At 45.5% G+C, this 11,129-nt stretch overlaps 4 protein-coding genes across 4 annotated transcripts; 2 read left to right on the forward strand and 2 right to left on the reverse strand.

Moving 5' to 3' along the window:
• The first annotated feature begins 478 nt into the window (after positions 1–478).
• Positions 479–1,949, forward strand: LOC131258432 (tryptophan--tRNA ligase, mitochondrial). The gene is made up of 3 exons (XM_058259750.1): positions 479–571; positions 637–798; positions 868–1,949. Exons 1-3 carry the CDS (start codon positions 479–481, stop codon positions 1,744–1,746), a joined length of 1,134 nt encoding a protein of 377 aa, XP_058115733.1. The 3' UTR covers positions 1,747–1,949.
• Positions 1,950–2,167: 218 nt separating this feature from the next.
• Positions 2,168–5,233, forward strand: LOC131260657 (IQ and AAA domain-containing protein 1-like). The gene is made up of 2 exons (XM_058262443.1): positions 2,168–3,722; positions 3,808–5,233. The coding sequence occupies exons 1-2, from the start codon at positions 2,168–2,170 to the stop codon at positions 5,112–5,114; spliced, it is 2,862 nt and encodes a 953-aa protein (XP_058118426.1). The 3' UTR covers positions 5,115–5,233.
• Positions 5,118–10,245, reverse strand: LOC131260658 (N-acetyltransferase eco). The gene is made up of 4 exons (XM_058262444.1): positions 9,954–10,245; positions 8,183–9,850; positions 5,621–6,332; positions 5,118–5,531 (listed from the first exon to the last, which is right to left on the reverse strand). The coding sequence occupies exons 1-4, from the start codon at positions 10,114–10,116 to the stop codon at positions 5,330–5,332; spliced, it is 2,745 nt and encodes a 914-aa protein (XP_058118427.1). The 5' UTR covers positions 10,117–10,245; the 3' UTR covers positions 5,118–5,329.
• A 131-nt stretch (positions 10,246–10,376) lies between these two features.
• LOC131260659 (BLOC-1-related complex subunit 7) lies at positions 10,377–11,129 on the reverse strand. Its single transcript, XM_058262445.1, has 2 exons — positions 11,043–11,129; positions 10,377–10,969 (listed from the first exon to the last, which is right to left on the reverse strand). Exon 2 carries the CDS (start codon positions 10,948–10,950, stop codon positions 10,633–10,635), a length of 318 nt encoding a protein of 105 aa, XP_058118428.1. The 5' UTR covers positions 10,951–10,969; positions 11,043–11,129; the 3' UTR covers positions 10,377–10,632.

Genomic DNA, 11,129 nt, shown 5'->3' on the forward strand with positions numbered 1-11,129 from the left:
TCTACGTTACCGAGCCGTCGGCAAACGACAGGATACTACATGCTAGCCATTTACAGTGTGTACACAGCGGCGTACGCTAGGCAAAAAGGGGAGAAAGAAGAGACAACAATCGCTGGCGTTGTTTGCATATAACTTTTTTTTGTTTTGGTAATTACGTTATGTAGTGTGAAATTCGAGAGTTGAATTGTATCAGCAAAGTGAAGATAATTATTGTTGATCATCATCATACAAAGTGAAGAAAAGTTCAGAACATGTTTTTGTCATTCCCAGGAAACTAAAAACATGCATGGTGCGTTAAAATTGGGAAAAAAGGTGCCACAGCAAATAAGTGCATAACGTTTAAAATATACCACGTTGGGTTATTTAATTTGCTGAAGCAACGTTGGCCTTGAAAATTTGAATTTTGTTTTACTGTCAGCTGTTTTTGACATTTGATTCCCGGTGCTTTCTTTGTTTATGTCAGTAGACGCGCGTGAAAATGTTGGTCAGACGGGTTTTACCATTTGTTGTACCATCTCGAAGGAAATCAAGTTTAATTCCATTTACCCGTACGCTATCAACGGAAGTCAAGGTTGGTTTCTGGGTAGGAGAAAGTTATGCCAGACTCATCCTTGTCCTTAATTACATATTTCGTAGGCCACATCATGGCCAAGAAAGGTGTTTTCTGGAGTGCAACCGACCGGTGCACTGCACATCGGAAACTACCTTGGCGCAGTGAAACGCTGGGTGGAGCTGCAAGAAGCCGGTGAAGATGTCACCTACTGCATCGTGGATTTGCACTCGATGACTATTCCGCCGGTAAGCGTTTGGTGTGCGTTTTGAGGATGGTGCTGCGGTGACTATTCTCGGCCTTATTTTTATTTGTAGGACCCTGACACGTTACGTCACAATACACTGCAAATGACGGCCACGCTGCTAGCGTGCGGAATCGATCCCAACCGGGCAACCCTGTTTCTGCAGTCGGCCGTCCCACAGCATGCCGAACTGTCCTGGATTCTTGGGTGCCTCACGACGATGGCTCGGCTGACGCATCTTCCCCAGTACAAAGAAAAATCGGCCAACATGAAGGAAATCCCTTTGGGACTATACCTGTACCCGGTGTTGCAGGCGGCAGACATCATGCTGTACAAAGCAACCCACGTACCAGTGGGCGAGGATCAGATTCAGCAGCTGCAACTCGCCCAATCACTTGCCCGTGCGTTTAACAACAAGTACGGCAAAACGTTTCCACTATGCGAAACGCTCGTAAACGCCGGCAGTCGGTTGAAGTCTTTACGTGATCCTTCGAAAAAGATGTCCAAATCCGATCCCGATCCGAAGAGTTGCATTATGCTCATGGACCCGCCGGACGTGGTACTGCAGAAGGTTAAAAAGTCGGTCACCGATTTCAAGTCGGAGGTCACGTTTGACCCAGAGGAACGACCGGGTGTGTCGAACCTCGTTACAATACATTCGATGGTGAGTGGCAAAAGTACGGATGAGTTATGCCAGGAGGCAGTGGGCAAAAATACCGGTCAGTATAAGCTGGCGGTGGCGGAAGCATTGATTGAACACTTGCGACCCATTCGGGAGCGTATTGAACAGTATTCCCGTGACGGCGCTTATCTGTCCAGTGTTATTGAGGAAGGTAGCGAGCGGGCGAGAGCAACCGCGGAACGAACGATCGATGAGGTAAAGGAAAAGATTGGGGTAAACTGTTTCAATGTAGGACGGTTACGTTGGCATGTACGGCGTGAAAATAAGTAAATTAGGCAGTATCCTAGTTAATGATATCCAATAAAGTCCATGGAATATGTAATAAAACGGATGTTGTGAGTTTTAAATATTTCTATACGTTAGTTTTTACACCTTCTATAATGGTGCTCAAACTGGTTGGATAACTCTGCTGCTGTTAACTGTGCAACCATCGCATTCGTGCACGGCGCATTCGTTCATTTAAATTTAGAATAGACCGACTATTAAATAGAAACAGTTTAAATAAACTAATTTAAAGCTTTGATATTTTTCGTTAAAAACTTGCTACGACCAATTGACAATCCCACTCATCAAAGCACGCTTACTATTCTTAGCAACAAACAGTTTTGGTTGGAACTTCGGTCTTGTAGTGAAAAAAGGCTAAACACAAAAAATCTAAGCTAAATTATTAATCGAAGAAAAAACCCATACCATGGCCCAATCGAAAGCGATAGCAAAATTCTGGATCGCCACAAGTAATCAGATCGAGCACGTGCTGTCTCATGAAAGGCTTGTGCAAACGGTCGAGCCAACTAAAGACGTACGGGTAGTTCACCGGCTTGTGTCCGATTTGTATTGTCGCTATGTGGGTCTGTGCCGAAGTCTGGATCGGTGCTTTGATCAAACGTTGCAGGTGCAAAAACGGCAAGTCATTAAGGGTCTACTGGAAGCCGCCAATGTACGAATGCTCGAACTCAGGACGAAGCTACAGGATATAGAGCTCAGCGAGTTTGTCTACGTAGATGGGGCGCTACAGGAGCTTCATTTGATTCCGGACGATGTTGAGGCCGTTCGTCCGTGCTATATGTCCGCCAAGCGGCCAGTGGAATTACAATCGTTGATCGATTCGCGAAGATTGAAAAAGATCGATGGAGGGAATAGCGACGAGGAGGACAGTGAGCTGAGTGAGAGTGACCAGGACGTGGAAGAAGAGCCTGAAAACCCCATGCGACCGGCGGTGAAGCGTGATCGAAGGAAGGAACGGATTCAGGTTGCACTGGCACTAATTTTGGCGCATGAAAAAGCTCGCCAAGCGAGGGTGCGGCAGACTAACTTTCGTCTCCATCCCGATCGATACTACCCGAAACCAATTGACGAAGAGATCGAGGATATTGAGTACGATTTTTCCTTTCGACCGGGCCAGCAAATGCTCTATCCCGTCAAGCGTACCGTATATAATTGGGATTTTCAAATGAAGCAGAAAAATGTGGTCAACTTTGCGTATTACACACCTCCGGGGTACCAACCTCCGATCACAACCGAACTTGCTGCAAAGGATACTGGTTTTAAGAAGGCTTCAAAGATGCCTCAGGTGGGCGCGCTCGAAGAATGGGCTGAAAGTAATCGTCTAGAAACAGACAAACGGCAACGTTTGAATGATGCTGCAGCCACAATCCAACGCTGTTGGCGTCGGTATCACACTAAAAAGGTAGCAAAAAGGGCACGCTATGAAAGGTCAAAATTCCTAGGATTGTTTGACGCACTTGAGCCAATCGAAACCAATTCTACCACCGTCGACGAGATCCGTACAGCTCGAAGCGAAAGGAAGCAAGAGTTCGATCAGGCGTTTCTTGAAGCAATCGCGGACGAAAAGGCAAGAATTCTGCGCACACGTGGGGCAGCTCTGCTGGAGGATATTGGTGACGCCGTCAGGGCTTGGTTTCGTCAGTGGTACGACGAGGCCCATGCGTTTGATGTAATACCGGAGCTTTTTGAGGGTGGGACGGTACTTATCGTGCGCGGGGAAACTCTCACCCCGTTAGAGTACCTCGAGCAGGAGCGCCAAAAGCAGTTAGACAAGTTAAAGTCTGCCGAGCAGCGAAAGAAGGAGGCCGAAGCGGCAAAAGCCGCCAAGGAACGGGAACATTCGAAGAGACGCGAGGAAAAAGAACGTTTGAAGGAGCTGGCCCGGGAGAAACGTGCCCGTGAGAAAAAGGAGGGCAAAACATACGATTTCACTGAACCGGAGTTTGTGAGCAATGCTTACGGTAGGGTACCTAAAAGGGAAAAAAGTCTTCTTCCGTGCAAGTCAACAGCGGACATACTCAAATGGGAATCGTTTTTCCTTTTCAGTAACGCTGGAAGAAACGATTCGTCGATATCGGAGGGACTGGGAGTTCATCAACGAGCTCGAGGAGAACTGTGACGACTTACCCATAATGGAATGGATTACATTGGAAAAAATGGCCGAAGTTCATCAGGAACTGCACCACGAAGTCCACGCGTTACTTAAAGCGGAACGAGAGCTGCTTCAAATGGCCTTATGCAAGGACGAACGGAAAAAGTACAAACCACCGAAAGCCAAAAAACCACCACGTGCGAAAAGTAAAGGTAAGTCAAAGCGAAAGGAACCCCCAATGGATACCGCAGAATGTCGTACCGTAGAGTCGATGTTCGATGAACTGGTGGACAGGAATGTCCTAAAATCTTATCGCTCGCGAACGCTCGAGGATTTTGTTGGCGACATCAGCTATTGTGCCTTCGAACGACGCAATCGGTTGGAACAGGATCCATTCCCGGGAATGGGAGAGGTTCGAACAATTCTGCGTTCTTATCTATACGGCATGGGTCCACTGTTGGTACCGAAACCGAAATCAATATGTCTCCTTGGCCCCAGTGGATACGGAAAAACATTGCTTTTGGAAGCGATTTGTCACGAGACCGGATCCGTCCTGTTTGATCTGGGCGTGGATACGTGTGGTCCCATTCCACCATCAGAAGTTCCGGCCTTCTTGCAGCTTGTACTCGCGGTCGCCCGCCTTGTTCAACCGTCAGTGATCGCGATCGAAGGCATACATCGAGCGTTCTACAAAAAAATCCCAACGCACGAGGAGCAAACCGATCCAGGAAAACTTGGAAAGCACTTGTTCAAGCTGATCGTAAAGCAACTAAAGCCGGAAGATAAGATCCTGCTCGTTGCCACGTCCGACGCCCCGTGGCTAGCGAAGGTGGCCCCATTGAAGAAATGTTTCGAAAAGTTCCTACTTCTACCACGACCGGACTACGGTTCGACGGTGTTACTTTGGCAATACGCACTGCGCCGCTTTGGGGTTGGGGTTCCGCGAGACATTGATCTTTCGGCGTTGGCTACCGTTACGCGGGGCTGCTACTCGGCCGGGCACATTTTGCACTGTACCAAGGAAGTGCTGACGATTCGTCGGCGCATGCAGTTCGGACGCAAACCGCTGGAGGTAGCTGAACTACTGGAACATTTGCTAGAATCTACGGGAGTGTGCCCAGTCAGTGAGAAAGAGTACGAGAAGTACGTCAAGTGGCACAGCAAGGTGGACAAGCTAGCGAAAATGCGAACCAAATTAACACGCGAACGACAGCAGCTGGCCGAGCAGACCAAAGCGAAAGAAACTGGCACAAAAAAATAATGGATCGTGATACTCTTTATTTCTTGCCACTCATAATTCGCTGACCGGGTTTAAAAGCTTCTTTTGTGTTTCTTAATTGGTAGGTTTAGACAAAAATAAAGAAAAAAAAACAGAACAAATGTAAATATGATAGAAACCAAACACGACCTACATAATAAATTGAATGCTTGTTCTCGCTGGCACGTAACACACCTGACCGACAGGCTGCTGAGCATTTACAGGTAGACCAGGAAATCTTTCTGGCCAGTGACCGATTCGGCAAACAGTCTGCCACTCTCCGTCGGTGCGCCAAATGCGATTTCCTCGGAGCGCATCACGTACCCGAAGATGTAGTGCCGTTTGATGGCCGTCAGGAGCGTCCGACCGACCCCGAGTCGTCGATATTTGGGTGAAACCCAAATCCGTGATATACCACATCTGTGGGAAAGTAAATACGGAACGAGTTGTTTGAGTACATACATAAACGTTACGGAGTCAAAAGTTAGGGAGCATCACGGGGCACTTACTTGGCGGGATAGAACTCGGTCGAATAGCAATCGATTGGGGCGCCGTGCAGTCCGTCGATGGTGATCATCCGGTTGGCATACTGCAGCGGCTGGACCACGCAAACACCGAGCACCGTCGAACGAGCAATGGCCAGATATACGCAGCCACCCTCCGGGAGTTCACCGTACGTGGCGAATCCCAACTCAGTATCCACTACCTCCAGGATAGATTGTACCTTCGCGAGCCACTGCCGGCTATCAACCTGCGATACCACTATGATTCGGCCCGTAACGTCCCATTCTGGGACCTGCGTTACGATGTGTTCGTTGGACCAACCGGCAAACGTGAGTTTCGCATGGGAGCGATGGAAATTGTCATGGATTAGCTCCTCCTCTGGTTCGTGTCTTGAGTAGGTGAGGCCACATTCCGTGCACTGCACCGCACCGTACGCTCGCTGACCAGCATCGAGTTGATACTGGTCCACACCGGTCCCGTGCCGTTGTTGTTGTTTGTGTGCGCGATCCTGCTGCCGTAGGGCATGAAACACGTCCATCTGGGGCGGATCACTCGTGGAAGATTGCTTCTCCTGTTGCCACAGATCCTTCACTCGGTCACGGTAAAAGATGGGATAATACATCGTGCTGCTTTCGTTGGTTGTGGTGGTGGTGGTGGTGGTGTTCGTCGTTTGCAAAGTATCTTCCATGATCCACTGGGTTTGGGTAATCTGCGGCACTAATTTAGGAAGCATTCAGTATAGCAAACAAAATAACAATACAGTGGCTACCCAGAAAACTAGGTTCGTCGTAATAAATTAATATAAATACTGCTGAGTGGGTGAGGTCCTCAGTTTGCGTTAAGCCTGAAGTTTTTTTTTACATTTTTCGCATAAATTGTTTGGTAAAAGATCTTAAACACAACAAGTTTTCGATAAAACAATCACCAAAACTGGGTAGATTTATGTGCCATCAACAATCCAGCACTAAGTGTACGGAGTATCGTCCCAGCAGGTTATCTCTAACTCCGTATTGAGTAATGCGTGAATTGATCTGGACCAGGCACAAGCAAAAGAATGTCCTTTTATGCGCCAACATAGATCGCAATATGGCGTTTCTTATCTAATGTTTATGACCGCGTGTTTCAAACAGCCATTGTAACAAACGGTGAGACAAAGTCCCAGGGTATTGTGTGTGTCAGCGAACGTTATGTACCAAAACAAAAATTGAGTCCATTTCATGTTTTGGGGAGTATGAACAATTTTTTAACCTTCGCAGCTATTCTACATGGACTACAGGTCACGATGAGGACATCGTTAATAAATGTCGTACAATCTGCTGACTGGGGGTCCGCGACAGCCGAGCGGTAGCGCCGGTAAGAAAATCGGCCCATGCAAGATGCAAGATGATGAATATATATTTTCAAATCAAAAGATGGCAAAATAATCCATGCACTGCATACAAATATTTTATGACACAGATTTGTTATAAAAACACAGTTTTGAGAAAAACAATAGTAAAACAAGACGGATGTTATACATACGGTATACCCACAATAAGCCGATCTTATAAAAAAGAATGATCGTGCAATTGAAGAATGTTGATTTTCGAATGAGTTCGCTATAGAAGCTCAATCCGAAAGCAGGTCTTGCGAGCATAAGGATTGAAAAATGCAATAAACAAATGGAAATGGTGTGTTGAGTGAAGTATTAGAAATGTGAAACCAGAGGTCTTAATAGCAAAAATAATTTAAATACATATTTTCATGTATTTATGCTTGTATTGTGCTTGCCACGGAGTGTAAAGATAAACCACCCTTCACTTGAGTCTTTGCAAGAGAATACATCTCTAGATTCATCTAAGCTAATATGAACATTTTTAAGAGCATAGAAACTTGGAAACAGTTGAACTTGCTGTGCAAAAGCAATGAAAAGATAATATCCATTTTCACTCCTGATGCAGGCTGCCATTGCAGAAACTATCAACATAGCGTCAAAACAACGCCACTTCTACATTGGGTTATATTTATAATTTATTTGGGGGTTGTTGCCATAGTCCTGCAGGAACAATAAACTTCTTACAAGATTGCTTGCAAAATCTCAATGTGTTCCATACACTGGAGGAGTGTGTGAAGATAACGTGAGCGTCGTTTAGTGACTCCGTCCTAAGCATTAGAATGGGATGTTTCGTCTCTAAATTACTTTAAAAAAACAGAAATGATGTTAAAGTTCATTTCTTTGTAATGTAACAACAATAAAGAAAAAATTGAGAAAGTAAATTATTTTACACGACAACGTATTGCATATGACATTTTGAACATTGAACAGAAGCTTAACTCCAAAATATTATCTACGCTACATTATTTACCTGATTATTACTATGAATAATGATCACAATAATCACCAACCCATTAAATGAGCTTAGTCCCAATGAAACTATATATATGCTACATAGTATTGATATGCTATATAATGTTAATTAATTTTAGTTTACTTATATTTACAATTCTAAAGTTACAATGTTTTCAAACTTCTAAGTCGGTATAAACAAATGTGAGTTAATCATGTTTGTAAAAAAAGCTGGACTTACAACCATAATCGGCACAGTAGTCCACGTTCATAGCCGAGTGAAGATTAGCATCGTTTTGTGCAACCATCTGGCTGGGATCATCATGCCGCACGATGATGGTTTGACTGCTGTGCATCGACTCCTCATAAACCGTCATACTATCCATTTGTGTCTCATCTACGATGTAATCGTCCATCGTGACGTAAATCACGTTCGATTGGATTGGTATCGGTTCGTCGTCACCGTAATTGATCGCATCCTCGTTCTCAATAATAGCTTCGTGCGGCTGTTGCTGCTGCTGATAGGCATAGTCCTCCCCCTCTTGGGCGTAGCTCCCACGCTGGTCGAGTCGGTTGATTAAATCATCCACCTCCTGTTGTTCGGTCTCAAAATCAAAGTAATCCTGCTTTTCGAAATCCGTCCTGCGACGCTTGGGAGTCTGGGGAAAGTCGATTAGCTTCCGCTTACCACCTTTACGCACCAGCAGCGAGATAGAGTTGAAGTGATTGTACACTTTACGCTGATTACGGGACCCACTGCGAGAGCGGAAGAATTTACGGTTCTGCCCTTGGCTCTCTTCCATATCTGAATCTTCGTCTTCCGATGAGGACGAGTCAGCTTCTTCTCCGCAGGATTGGGTCGCTTTGCTCAGATCTGTCATCGATCGTGTCATCGACAGTGGACGAGCCCGTTGCAAACGGGTTTGACCTTGCTCGAGCATGTCTTTCACGCGCTGTAGCTTCTGGATGAAATCATCTTTATCCAACTGTTTCTCCCCGGTGCCTTTCGGTGTTGTCGGGCAACTTTTCGTTCTACCGGCAATCGCACGATTTTTTTGCGATTGCTTACTGTTTTGTTTCTCACGTTTTTTCGATTCTTTCTGGCTTTCCTTCGGAGACGACTTCTTAGATGGTTTACGTATCTTATGGACAACTCCCCGCTGACCAAGGCGCGGTGCGTTGGATGAGAACGATTTCGAACGTTTGCGCATAGAGCCCAGTTTGCGGGGAGTTTTCCCGGTAGGGACAGTTGGTTTTGTTACGACTGCCGGCGGTGATACTTCTTCCGCGGTGCGTTTCACCTCCGTAGCGGACACCGAAGTGGGCTGGTCAATATTTTGTCTGTTTTCACTCATCGAAGAAGCATAGAACGATTTTGTCGGTATGGTCTGAATATCGTTGAAATGTAAGGCTGTGCGCGCCTTAACAGCGGATCGAGTGGAAGTATGACAACGGTGCACCGGAATACTGGTGTTGGGTGTGGCATCATTTGTACTTTTTTCTTGTTCGTTCGTCCTGCGAAACGAAGGTTCGACTGATCGCACTTGCGAACCTTTTTTCATGGAATTGCGTGTCGTAACACCGGGCGTCCGGAGTGTCCGTTTTTCTATTAGATTCAGGTCGGAACTCATCTGGACGGATAAGGAGTTAGAATTGCTTTCATCGAGAAGTGCACTCTCCTCAGCACTAAGCCGCCCGCTCGGCGTCGCCGGGATGCTGTGAAACGAGAAGCGTGTCTCTTCATCGACCGCGTGCTGATTTTCCTTATCATGCCCCTCCGTAAGCAGCTCGTAGCGCCCATTGTTTGTATACCGTTGGGCGAAATCGGGAGACAAGGAACGTTCACTTTCGGGAGATTCGTTGCCAAAGAGATTTCGGAATGATGTGATGTTATTCAGAGTAGTGTTTGCTGTAATTACAAAATACAATCCATTACAGATTGATATGAAAAGTACATACAGCTGCGAGGTAGCCAACCGTCCTTCATCGTGAACTGTGCTAAGCCAACTTACGTTTAGCAGTGTTTCGGTTACTGCCAAATCGAAGCGGAGTAATCGGTCCCAAATCAGATTCATTGCTATCATCCTTTCCAAAGAGAGATTTCTTTCTGCTGGATAATTTCGGTGTTCCAGCGTGTGGTCTTAGAACTCGGGTTACCGAACGCGGAGTCTCCATTTTCACCAACTTTCATCGAATATCGTTCACATTCAATCGTACCGACTTCAGATTGATCTTCACAAATTTTTTTTTACATCCTTTTATTAAAACTCTGCTTTGACGATGCAATAATTACACTCCAAAACCAACGCATGTTTCGATGATTTCGCAAGTAAAGAAGAATGATCTCATTGTGAATGTAAACAAACGCGCTGTATGTTTTGGCGGTATATTTTGACACTTACAACACTACTAGTTATCCCCGTTTGATATCAGAGGGCGCTCGCATATGACAATTTGATAACTAACAGCAATACTGTAAGCTTGCAATGTAAATAAAATTTCTTAGCTGTTTTTTTTTGAAGATGCACGCTTTCATGAATGTTAAACTTTTGGTCCAAATCAAATATTCTTTACGTTCGTTAACGTCAGAAGAAACTTATAACTAAACCGATTCAGACGAACTTATAATAAACCACAGTTTGATCTTGAGTCGCATGCCTTTGGTTCGTATCGCACCACATTCGCGCTTTATCACCTTTCCATGGCTTTCACCTGCTCCTCGACATATTCTAACTTTTCACCCGCCTGCTCGATAGCCTCGTACTGGTAGTTCAGGTGCTGGAAGATGATTTCCATCTTCTTGAGATTCTGAATGCTGTTGTCGACGGTACTCTCATGATACGCGAAATTCTTTGCTGCCTGCATTAGGATTTCGTTTGATTTAGACCCGCGCACGATCTGACGAGCTACTGACGATGCATTGTTAACATTCACTGCGACCCGTTCGGCCAGCCGCCGTTTGGAGTCACTGAACAAATTTTTAGCGCTGCTACTCGATGCGGATGCCATTGGTTCAAATGCGGATATACTGAGAAAAGAAAAGACAGACAATGAAACAAGCGAAAAAGAGAAACGAATATCTAACTTATTTGATAAATTACCTTCACAAAGGAAGTAATTTCTCACGTAAATTCTCGCAAAACGTTCACGCCCAAATCTTTCGACTTTGTTTGGATAGAGTATGGTTT

The sequence above is a fragment of the Anopheles coustani genome, chromosome 3 (assembly GCF_943734705.1).
Source record: "Anopheles coustani chromosome 3, idAnoCousDA_361_x.2, whole genome shotgun sequence".
NCBI classification, from domain to species: domain Eukaryota; kingdom Metazoa; phylum Arthropoda; class Insecta; order Diptera; family Culicidae; genus Anopheles; species Anopheles coustani.